The sequence below is a fragment of the Poecilia formosa genome, unplaced genomic scaffold, assembly GCF_000485575.1.
Source record: "Poecilia formosa unplaced genomic scaffold, Poecilia_formosa-5.1.2 Scaffold40, whole genome shotgun sequence".
Taxonomy (NCBI): Eukaryota; Metazoa; Chordata; class Actinopteri; order Cyprinodontiformes; family Poeciliidae; genus Poecilia; species Poecilia formosa.
The window spans coordinates 1,676,011-1,687,794 of NW_006799979.1; the positions used below are offsets into that span (position 1 = coordinate 1,676,011).

At 38.0% G+C, this 11,784-nt stretch overlaps 2 protein-coding genes across 5 annotated transcripts in view; one reads left to right on the forward strand and one right to left on the reverse strand.

Annotated features, from left to right (window-relative positions):
• The window catches only part of desi2 (desumoylating isopeptidase 2), a 15,269-nt gene extending 8,622 nt beyond the window's left edge, over window positions 1-6,647 (forward strand). The window contains exons 2-5 of the mRNA XM_007551140.2: window positions 2,089-2,161; window positions 2,269-2,362; window positions 3,075-3,216; window positions 6,006-6,647. Of these exons, the coding sequence (XP_007551202.1) occupies window positions 2,089-2,161; window positions 2,269-2,362; window positions 3,075-3,216; window positions 6,006-6,278 (582 nt within the window). The 3' untranslated portion in view covers window positions 6,279-6,647. The remainder of the gene's footprint in view (window positions 1-2,088; window positions 2,162-2,268; window positions 2,363-3,074; window positions 3,217-6,005) is intronic.
• Window positions 6,648-10,561: 3,914 nt separating this feature from the next.
• Window positions 10,562-11,784, reverse strand: part of LOC103137412 (cytochrome P450 3A40-like) — a 12,697-nt gene continuing 11,474 nt past the window's right edge. For all 4 annotated transcript variants that reach the window (XM_007551142.2, XM_016671025.1, XM_007551141.2 and 1 more), the window contains exons 12-13: window positions 11,132-11,294; window positions 10,562-11,048 (exon numbers count right to left, since the gene is read on the reverse strand). In XM_007551142.2, the coding sequence (XP_007551204.1) occupies window positions 10,974-11,048; window positions 11,132-11,294 (238 nt within the window). In that variant the 3' untranslated portion in view covers window positions 10,562-10,973. The remainder of the gene's footprint in view (window positions 11,049-11,131; window positions 11,295-11,784) is intronic.

The window sequence follows — 11,784 nt, forward strand, 5'->3', positions numbered from 1 at the left end:
GCCAGGCTTATAATACACTGGGGGAAACCCTGTGTATATCTACTTAACTTTTAAAGGCAGAATTGTATTATTGGGATTGAGGCATATTATTGTAAATGATTTGAGCCAAATATGAAGAAAATACCTAAATGTTTTTCAGCTTTAGACGAGTAGCTATGAAGAAATTGGTTTCATCAAATCTGTTTCTGTCAAAAAGCCTGAGCAATACATGTCCAACAGCAGTTTACCATTTCATCTAAACAATTTTAAAACCAGTTGGAGTCAATTTCCTTGTCCTCTGAAACATTAAGGTAGAGAACATAGCTTTGTATGTGATTTGAACAAAAAATTACACTAACTTTTTGGACCAAAAGCAGACTTACTTAATCAGTCATCAAGCTAAAACAAACTCAACCGTGAACACCTGTGGTCGGTTGTTTACTTCCTTCCTTCCGGTCTCTCATTTAGTCCATCTTTGTCAACAGGTTCAGAGCAGTGGCGTACATTGTTTGAAAAATAACGCATTAAACCAAAAAAATACAGCAAACATCCATTTATTCGTATTTCCCTGTTTATCTCTGCCTAAGAAATGTCTTAACACTTAGTTTCCAATTACTTGCAATAACTTTCTTTGAAATGTCCCCAGACACTCATCGACTCATTTACTCACACTAGAACACAGCAGCTTTCAAGGTTTTATAAGTCTTCACAAGAGGCTTTCGTAGAATGCAGTACACGGTTCTTCTTCTTGTTGTTTTTTCACAAATCAAGTTTCTAAAAGGCAGATCAGTGCCAGTGCTTTTCCGTAGTGCGACAATAAGCTTGATAAAGGCTGTTTTTATCTTTGGGTTACATAAACTACAAACAAAATCCTGCAACTTATGCTAAAAACCACTTGTGTACGCTGATTATTAAAATGCTGTGTGGTGCCAAAACACTATTGGTGGTAGAAATGACAAACTGAGGCATTGTTCTCTTTTGGTTTTTGGACTACTTAAAAATTTCAGCTGGTTTAAAGTACCAGATCTAATACATGGAAGTTTATTGCTTAAAATGGTATATTAGTAACAAAAAAAAAAAACAAAACAAAAAATAAAAAAACTGGTGTACTAATGTGTAGCAGAGCATGTGACCACACATTATTATGCTAGAATAATAATATTTGGTTTGCATTGCACTGTGGTTGATTGTCTCTTCAGCTGCCGTTTGTGGTAGAATTGCATTGCAGATTTTATCAGAAGGTGCATAGTAATTTTCATTTTATTATTTTGTGTCAGTGATAAAAACACATGTGTTTGGTTTAGGAAATAAATGTGCATTGTATAGGTACAGAATATATTGCAAGTGTGGCGTTCTTGCAGTAACGACATGCACAAATTAACTTGGCACATCAGTTAGCTGTAGTGTTTTAAGCTTCCAGTGTTTATTTCATTGACACACGTCTACAAAAATTATTTTATCATCCCCGCACCCCCCAGTTTCATGTTAAAAAATGTGATCTTTAATTTAAGGTGTAGCTTTACTTCTGTTAGACACAAGTCATGTAAAGCAGAGCTAGGGATCTTCCGATATTGACTACTTTTTTTTTTGGGCCGTACTTGATTTTGGCGATGTTGTGCAGATGTTTGCTTCACCCAGTTGCCGACCAGTCCGTGACTCCATTGTACCAATGTGATCTGAATTCATCATTTGTTACATTTTCAGCTGCTGTGGTTCGCTTCCACACTACACTGTGTCCAACAAACCAAACCCTTTGAAAAACCTGCTCACCCCCTTTGTCTGTGATGATGCTACACCAAGAACCATTGAAGGAAATGACACAAAAACTGACGAAAACATGAGCCCAACTACCTTCCTCACCAATACGTAAAAAAAATGGGTTGTTGTGGTTGTATTTACCCAGGATGCTCAACTCAACAGTCTGCTTCCTCCTTTTGGATCGGTCTCTGGTTCACTTGGCATTTCCATATACATTCGATCTGCAGCAGAGTTCACTTCAACCAGAACAAGACACATTCACACCCCCCACAAACAAACCATAAGCTACACTTACCATGCAGCATTAACTACAGACTTTGACTTAATCTTTTCACCTCCCTTTGCCTGCAGTACTGGATCAATGAGTTCACCAGCTCTCTGGGCATCGGAGTCTTTCACTCAGGGATCGAGATCTATGGAAGAGGTAAGGTTGTTTCAAGGACGATGCTCCTGAAGATCAGGATGTATGATGATGCATATCGATTGTTCTTGTCAGACATGTCTAGAAACATATTTTTCTCCTGTGCTTAGAGTTTGCCTATGGTGGACACCCATACCCGTTCTCAGGGATCTTTGAGATCACTCCGAGCGATGCCACTGAACTCGGCGAAACGTTTAAGTTCAAGTAAGTATGATTTTCTTTTTTTTTTTGGAGGGTTTTCAAAGATACATTATGTGCCTGTTGGAGGTCTTCAGTTTATGAAAGTCAACAATTGTTATACAAATGGGAAAGTCTGAGTAAGTCATTGTTTCCTGAGTAAAGAGTGTCAGGTCAACTTTGGACTGACAACAAAATAATCCACCATAGATGATATGGACAGATCAAAAAACTAACCACAAAATATTAAATATTTGCATACTTAAATGCTATATTAAAACAAACAAAAAAGATTGACTAATTGAATTGAGCAGAACTGTTATTCTTTAGCTACAACAGCAAAGGGTTTTATTTTGGATGATCTCCTCTGCAGATGATTGAAACAGCAGAGGATCAGTCGGTTCAGTATGTTGGAAGAGCCTCTGTTTATCCAGAGCTGCTGTGTGTTACTTCTGCTCTAGTTGATCTGCCCTGTGGCGTTAGAGACTCGTCCCCAACACACAAACACACACACACACACACTTCCATGGTGTCCTCTTATAGACCAGTAGGCTGTAACTATGGATCATCTGGAGCAAATGGTGGACTAAAACTGGCTGATTCTTGAACAAAAATACAATAAAATTCAGATGTTAAATCGAAATGTTTCACAAAATATTGACGAATATTTTTAAGTGAGCTGCTCTCCAGTTGGTTATTTGAGCTCATACTCGCTGCGTGCGTGCGTGTGTGTGTGTAGGGAAGCCATCGTCCTGGGCAGCACAGACTTCACGGAGGAAGACGTGGAGCGGATCGTGGAGGAGATGGGGAAGGAGTACAAGGGGAATGCCTACCACCTCATGCACAAGAACTGCAACCACTTTTCCTCAGCACTTTCAGAGGTGGAGTACAAAAAAAAGAATAAGCTTGCACAACTGTCTATATTATGGCGGTGTGTTGACTCCCTTTCACTGGGAACAGCCTAAAACTAATATTTCGTTGAACTCATAGTGATACATCATGTCATGGTGACTTTCAGTGGATAAATAACTAGATGCTGTTACATTAAAAGATGTGTGTGTGTGTGTGTGTGTGTGTGTGTGGTTGCATGCGTGCGTGCGTCTTCAATCAGCTTATGCTGGAGTGACTAATGAGCAGGGAGTCTTACAGTTAGCAACTACCGCTCAGATGGGGATTAGGACACTGATACAAGCCTGGACATGCAGGGCCAGCTGGCAAACACACACACACACACCCAAACAACACATATGTGCTGCAAATACCACACAGAGAAATCCTCTCTAAGGAAATGACAGATTAGGGTTCAAACATTCACACAGAGACGCAAAACAGAATACCAGTATGGTTAAAATGTTTAACAAAACAAGGGAGGTGAAGCGTTTCCCTCAGGATGAAACTCTTACACGGAGAAAGATGATCAGATCAAACGTTATAATTGTTAGAGATTTTTCGGTATTATCATTTTGTTATTACTTTAGTTCACATTCAGTCTGTTTAAAGTGTTCTCTTCCTTATGTGTGTATGAACTGACCTGGAGGTCAGGACTGTCTGTTTCATCTTCATGTGAAACAGTTAACTCTGTGTTTCCCAGACCTTAAATTCTTATCAACCAGAATACCTCCTAACTGCCTGTCTGTAGTCATATTTTGTCTTGTTAACAGTTTGACCGAGATTTGAACCGGGCTCAGACCATAGATCAGATATCACGCCTGGAATTGGGTTGCTAGCTATTTGGGTTAGAAGTTTTACGACCTCTGTTGTTTTTCTTGACTGCCCCCTTGACTGTTTTCTTTGACAATAAAACAGGGGCTCACGCGGAAGGAGAGCAGAACGCTCTGTGAACGGCTTGGAGGAGCTTCTACCAGAGACTTCTCCTTTTGCAAAAGCTTGGCCATAAAAATTCATATACGTTGTCTGTGGTTCTTTTATATAGGATCGAGAAAAAGTACCTATCAATAATCACTTCTCCACAGATAATATTTGTCTCTCTTCACAAACAATAGACAAATGTTTCTAGAAAGAGTAGTCTTTCTATACAGATCTATATCATCTGGATACATTTGGATTTGGTAGATAATTTGTGGAAGATAAATCCAGGTCATAAAACACGTCTTGGCGTTTTCAGTTTGAGGTGGAAGCTTTTTCACTTAGCTGCAGGCATTTATATTTGCTCACACTTTCTTTCTGTCTCGCCTCCTATTTCCGTATTATATCTTAGCAGACATCTGCTCAGATCAAGACAGAACAAGCTCAGCGGCGTGATGAAACAGTTTTATCTGATGTCGCAAAGCAAGCGAGGTTGGTAGAATTAGACAGGGTACAAACTGTGTCCATTGGTAAGTCGTTATGTTGAGAAAATGGGGAAACAAACACTTTACTGTTAAAATAGAGAGTAAAATACACAGCGACAGTCTTCAGTGTTCAAAAAGGCCCCTCTTTTTTTGTTTTTCTTCATTTCCCATTTAACACTAATCGGTCTCGGCGTCAGCTGTTAAAAGGTCATCATATTTGCCACGAGCATGTGTGTGTGTGTGTGTGTGTGTGTGTGTGTGTGTGTGTGTGTGTGTGTGAATCGAGATATTTATGGATTAGCTGCTGCTTTCTGACAGCGTTAGGAAGACAAAATAGAGGAGTGGAAAGCTTTATACGTGTGACATCATGTGGATATGGAGGGTGGTGCGGATTCTTTTCATGTCAAAACATGTGATGAGGCAATTAACCTTCATCTTGCTCCACCCAAATATATTGCAATTTAAATTGGCAAAGTAATAAAAAAATAAAAAATTGTTTAACCAGGAAAACACTGATATCCTTGTCCACATGTTGCCAGGTCTTTATAACATTGTTAAAATAAAGTTTGTATATTGATTTATCAAATTTTTGGTTTTGAAAAGTTAATGTTTGGAAAATCAGGATTTTTTTTTTTCATTTTTCACCTGTGCACTCTGCAGGTTTCCATAGTTCAGAGTGATGTCATCAGGCCCGTGGCGGCCATCTTGTTTGACAAGCGTGTTTTACCGCTTCTATTTATGTGGACTTTAAATTCAGGTCAACTCTATGATGAAATATTAGGGTCTGGCTACATTTTTTTGTTGTTTTTTAATTACAAGAATACAGTCATCATATTAGGAAAATTAAGTACTAGGTTTAAACAAACTACTAACAGGACAAATAAAAAAATGAATCATTCAGACTATTTTTCTTATTAAACAACTTATTTCTCGTGATGTTGAGACTTTCATCTGTTTTTTTTCTCTAACATTATGACTATGTTCTCATAATTAAAAAAAAAATTGTATTCTGGCCCTAATACTCTGTTGCAGAACTCGGAGAAGGAAGGATTGCATTAGAAGCCATTTAAAAAAAATGTTTTCTGTATTTTGTTCTTTCTTTTCTTATTTAAAAGAAAGCGAGAAAAAAAAATCAATTGAAATTAGATATGGTATGAAAAAACTTTTTATCAGTATTAAGTAGGACTCAGCAAAAAAAAAAAAAAAAAAAAGTAATATTGCAAGTCTGATTCAGAACCGCACAGCATTCTGGGGAATGTAGGCAGAGGAAAGTCTTCAGCTCCTCAACCTCTCACGGCGAGCTAAGCGAGGTTTTTTGTATTTGTTTTGCACCATTACCTAAACTTTTCTTCTTCTGTTCTTTTAATGTTTCTTCGTAGATCCTGTGTGGCAGAGAGATCCCTCGTTGGGTCAACCGCCTGGCCTACTTCAGCTCCTGCGTGCCGTTCCTCCAGAGCTGCCTGCCCAAAGAATGGCTGACCCCTGCTGCCTTACAGTCCAGCGTGAGCCAGGAGCTTCACGGAGCGACCGGAGAGCTAGAAGAGGCCGAGGACGCCGCCGCCACCGCCTCCCTGGCCTCCATGTCCCCCTCGGCCTCCTCCAGCCCCCCCTCCTCTCTGCCTCGACACTGTCGCCCGCAGCCCCGCAGGTAGAAGCAGGAGGTGGGGGGAGGGGGGGAACCCCGGGCCTTCACCCCCTTTTCTTAAAGAGACAGTGACCTAACGGAGAAACCACAGCAGCCACAGCCAAAAGTCCTGTCAGACCATTGATTCAGGCGCCCAGACTCGCTCACTCCGCGTGGGAGCATCGGGACAATCTGACCCCGTCTGGACCTGTGGAAGGGTTCTCACTGATCCCCAGATGCCCCTGAAAACTCAAACCTGTTTCCACTCGTTTCTCCTTAACCTACAAACCACATGCAGGTTGTACCAGCATTTTACTTGTCACCCCCTCTACCTGGTTACAGTGTAAAAACATCTCCGGAGCAAACTATAAACTCCTTGGTACATTGACACGGAAAATTTTCTCTTTATTTTAAACAGTTTTCTAAAAGTTTTCTTCATGGAAAATGTCAATAAGCGTAGAAATAATCGTTTATCTATACCTGTCCAATCATTTTGAGGCGAATCTCTGGGTAAATTAAGTTTCTGTCGCTGCTGATTACGGTATGACAACCTGAGTCCCTGGTAAAGGTGCTTCTGCACAATTTTTCACTGAAGTAGCAAACGTTAGAGAAATCCAACCTTTAATTCAAAAATTAGCTTGAATCGGTATCCGAAGAACCGTTTGTGAGTTGATTTCCTCCAGGTGTTTTGGTTTTTATTGTTTAAAATGTGCTGCCGTTTCAAAGAGTTGGGCCTGACACGCTCCACCCAGGTTCCCAACGCATCACAAACAAAGCACTGTTTGTTGCTGCAGAGCAGCTAAAGTTAATTTAGTGAAACTCTCCCCATCTTTACCTGATTTTTAGGAACTTTGTAATTCTTCTCCAATAACTGGGTTGTTTTGAATGTCTTTGTTTTAGTTCTGAGTGCAAACAAGAGCAAGTTGAGGAGAGAAGTTATTTTCTTGAACATTAACAAGCATCATCTGTCTTTAGCGCCATGGTCTCTCTTGTCTGTCCTCCTTTGAAGAGTGGCTCTGCGCCACATCATATTTTTCATACAAGATCATCAGTTTGTAATTAAAAGTTCATCTGCCATTATCTGATGATCTGAACTTCAAAAAAGTATTAAGTGAATAAGGTTGTGGTTTTAAGCTGCAAAAACACAAAATCTTACAAGGTTTTTATTTTGTAAATCTTGGCACGCTTTAAATAAGACAAAACTAACTCATAACTAACTTTTCAGCAAGATTTAGTAGTTTTTATTTGTCAATTACTCCTTTATGTTGATTTAAAAAAAAAGGTACTAGTTACACTAGCAGTTTTTTTGACTAAAAAATATGTCTGCCAATGGAAGTAGTATTTTTTAAAATCAAAATTAAGGAATAACTGACTTAAAACAAGCTCCTATATCTTGCTGAAATGTTACTTGTAAGTTAGTTTTGTCTTATTTCAAGTGTACAAGAAACTAGAACAAAAACACCTGGTAAGATTTTATATTTTTGCAGTGTTATTTCCTGACACTGACTGGATATGCTCTACTTACAGGTTGGATGTTTTGAATATGTTTATCAAATTATGCTGCTGTTCTGGAGCAGAAGTCATTTTAGGGCTTTTCAAGCGTCTTTACCAGGGATTCCATCAGCGCAGTGGTTTCTGTGTGATTTCCTTTGAGGCTGATAAATGTCTTTTCAAGGGATTGTCTCATAAATGAGATTTTTTTTATTTATTTCTTTTCATCTCGGTGGGAATTTCCTGCAGGTAAAAGTAATTCTGCAGTCGACTTGATTCAGCCTACCAGACGCCGCTGATGGGTAACGTTATAGAGAATCAGCCTTTTTTTTTTTTTTTTCTGTATTTTATTTCCAGTGAAACATTTAGCGGTAGCTCAGGTCCTTCCAGACTCATTAAAAAAAACAAACAAAAAAAACAATCTGATGATTTGCACTGACTCATCAACCAACTCAAAGGAACAATTTGCTTAAGTGTTTCGGAACAAAAGTTAAGACAGTGACGTGGAGGGATACTTTCTCAGTAGCAGCTGCCATGGTGCCTTTAAACCAGGTACTTTCTTATGAAACCTATACATTTAGCATATATGACAACTTTTAATAGTTTTATTTTTTGTTTTTTTTTTCAAATCAAAGTAAAATTGAAATTCATGCTAATGCTGTATGGTAATCTACATTAAGAAAAAAAAAAAGTAGTTTTTTTTTTTTTTAACTGACCAGAGACCAATCTGCATCAATTATTTTCCTCCAACGTATTGATGCCACATCAAACAAATGAAAACACTTTTATCATCATCACACTGACAAATAAAAAAAAATAAAGCTTTACATTTCACAGGAAGGTGCTAATTTTCCTGAATGAGCGATTGGTTTTAACTACTGCAGGGCGAGTTCTGCTCTGAAGCGAGAGCCGCTGACGTGCTGGAAGGACATTTGTATTGACCAACGTTTCTGACAAATCCTGTTTTGTTGTATTTCGATTTTTATAAAATTCTGGCCTTTTTTTTGTCAGCTTTGTTTATTTTTCGACAAACTCAGGACTTTTAAAGGCTTTGTAGTTTGAACTTTTTTCCTTTTTTTTTTTTACACGTTTTATGTCATTTCTTTTTCTAAAACCAGAAGATGCTCAGTTTTATATTCCACTCTTGGAAAAAAGAAACTTTTGTTTACTGTCTGTACTTTTCTGTCTACCTTAATGTGCAGGACTGTCTTTTCAAAACTGATTAGCATCGAGCTAACCTCTGGGCCACATTTTCCTCCACCACACATAAATATTTGGACACCTTTACAAATGTAGCACCGTTTGAAAATTGTCAAATATTATTTTTAAGGGACTGGATTCCTTTCTTCTTTTTTCCAACTCAATCATTTTAGTTTCCTTTGTTTTGATGCTCTGACACTCAGAGTAATTTGATTATTTTAGGTTTGTTACAAGTAAACATCAGTGTTGAAGAAAAGGTAAAGCAAAGGTATGTTGTCATAAAACCAGCAGCTGACTTGGTGTGAGAGGATAAAATCGGAGCTTTATCAATAATGTAACTTCTGTTTTAACGAGGACGCTACTTTGGCGCCCTCTGCTGGAGATTTGTTTTTGCGCTACTGAGGTTTCCTGAAAAGCAATGACTGGTTGGGTAAAATTTTTACTTGGCATGTTTATGACACAAGTTAAGACTGTCCTAAAAAAATAGCTGAAGATGGCTTTGACATGAATAAAGATTTTCATAAACATGAGTTGTTCGCATGAACGTGAAATTTACCACAAAGGTAAATGTTCCAGAGTAAAATTAGAATTTACTGCACATCAGGAAACCCCAGAAAGCTGTTTTACGGTGATTTTTTTTTTCTTCCCCTCACCCCCCCAGAGATTTTAATACAGCCCAACACAACTGGATCTCATCTGAATATTAAAATAATACAGAATATGACTCCTGTTTTTTATGTTGTGATAGTTTAACTGACAATAAATTATACTTATTTAGTTCCAGAAAAAACCCCAATAAAGCCTTATGTTTTCATTCACATATGTAGATGAAATGAACCCGTCTCACTTTCTGTCTATTTTGTGTGTCCAGCTCTGCTGAACCTATTGGAGATTTAAAAAGAGAGAGAGAGAAACTGTCCATCTAGTCACAAGCAGTTGCAGTTTTTGCTTTTTAGTTTGATCAAAATCTGGGGCCTATATGTTGATATAAAAGTTTTTAGTTCACCAATAATCATTTTTCATCATTTTTTTTATTTTTATAAAAACTGCACACATTTCCTTGCAGGAGTGCTAACACTCTTGAGCCTCAGCAAAACTATAGCAGAAACACATCATTGGGACTGTTTAAAATGTCAAATGAAAGATTGCTATTGATTAATGTTTTTACATACTTAAAGATACCAGTGTTGACATGTGAATTTTTATAATTAGATGTCCTCATTTATAATTCCAAGAATTGTTGATTATTTAAAACCATCAGGTTTTATGTAATTATTTTTAAGGCGGGATGTTATCTTCAATAACTCTGAAGAATCTAAATTAGTGAGTTACAACATTTAATTTCCCTTTGGGGTTAATAAAGTGTTTTTGAATTTGAATTGGGGGTGGAAAGCAGTGAAAGAGCTTTATACGGCATTCTGAAAATCAAAAAACTGTTTAGTTTTATGATGTGTGCAACCTAAACACTTGATTTTTTTATGCAGTAAATATTTTGGATTGGAAAGTCCAGATTGTTGTCAAAATGTCTTAGAAAAATTAGAAAATTAAAAATGTGGTAGAATCCTCTAAGAAAATCTAGTAAACATGTTTGTTCACATGAAAAGAAATATTTCACACCTAAAAATTTTAAAAATTTATTTATTACAAGAAAATGTTAAAGCATTGATATTTTTTTATTTTCCGCTGCACATTTAAATGTCGCTTTGTGTTGCTCATTCACATCAATGTTCAACATCCATATGAAAGTTTGTGGTTTTAGCTTTGCATATTTTGAAGAAATGCTAGAAGTGTGAACACTTTTTGCAGGGCACTGTACACACACACACACACACACACACACACAGTGGCCTTCACCTCAAAAACTGAAATAACTGCAACATTTTGTCTGTGTCCGCTATTCACGACAGCCAACAAAGACGGACTTTAGAAAGCACAGCCAAGTTACATGATCCCTCAGCAGTGATTGAATTACACAACATTCAGAAGCAATCATCCATCCAGATTATTAAAAAAAAAATTAATAAGTCTTCCATTATAGTTCTCTGGGAACAAATTTCACCACCAGAGGCTTGGTAGGTTGGAACCTAAAGTCAAACTGAATTGGGACCTGAAGATGGAAACAGACAGAAATGAAACGTTGACATGGCAACAGAGCAGAACGACTGAATTGTTGCAGGCTGTCGGTCTTACCAAGGTGTCGCTGCACTTTTCCACAGAGTACTTCTGCAGGATGCGCACGATGACCATCTTCATGACCAGGATGGCGAATCGCATCCCGACACAGTTACGTGGGCCGAGTCCAAACGGCACGTACGCGTACGGGTTCAGATCCTCCTCATTCTCCTTACTGAACCTGCAGGGACCAGATTAAAGTGTCTGTTACATTTTAGTTATTTAATCGTTTTGCAATTGAGAGTTTTTTTTTTTCTAAGATGTCAGGAACAATAAAACAGTAACTGCTTTTCTATTAACCATAAATTTGCGCAGTTTGAAATCACAAAAATAAACTTGCCTAATGGAAACGGGTAGGGGTCAGGGGCGTGGTAAAGGGGTGAAACGTGATGACAATTCTAGGGGCCTTGACCAGCAGGGGGCCCTCCACAATTTATTTATGTTTTGTTCATAGAAATAAAATTAAAAAAAATCAGGGTCCTGTCAAATACAAAATTAATCATATTGTATTTTCAAAGATTGTTTTTAGCAGTTAAAATTTTATGTTACCACTCCCAGACCAAAAAACCCATCCCTTTTTGCCCTGAACCCCCCCCCCCCCCCGGGATCTGCATGAAATGGTTTGTTCCTGCTTGGAGCGCTTGACTGTGACCGTTACTATGCTGCTAAGA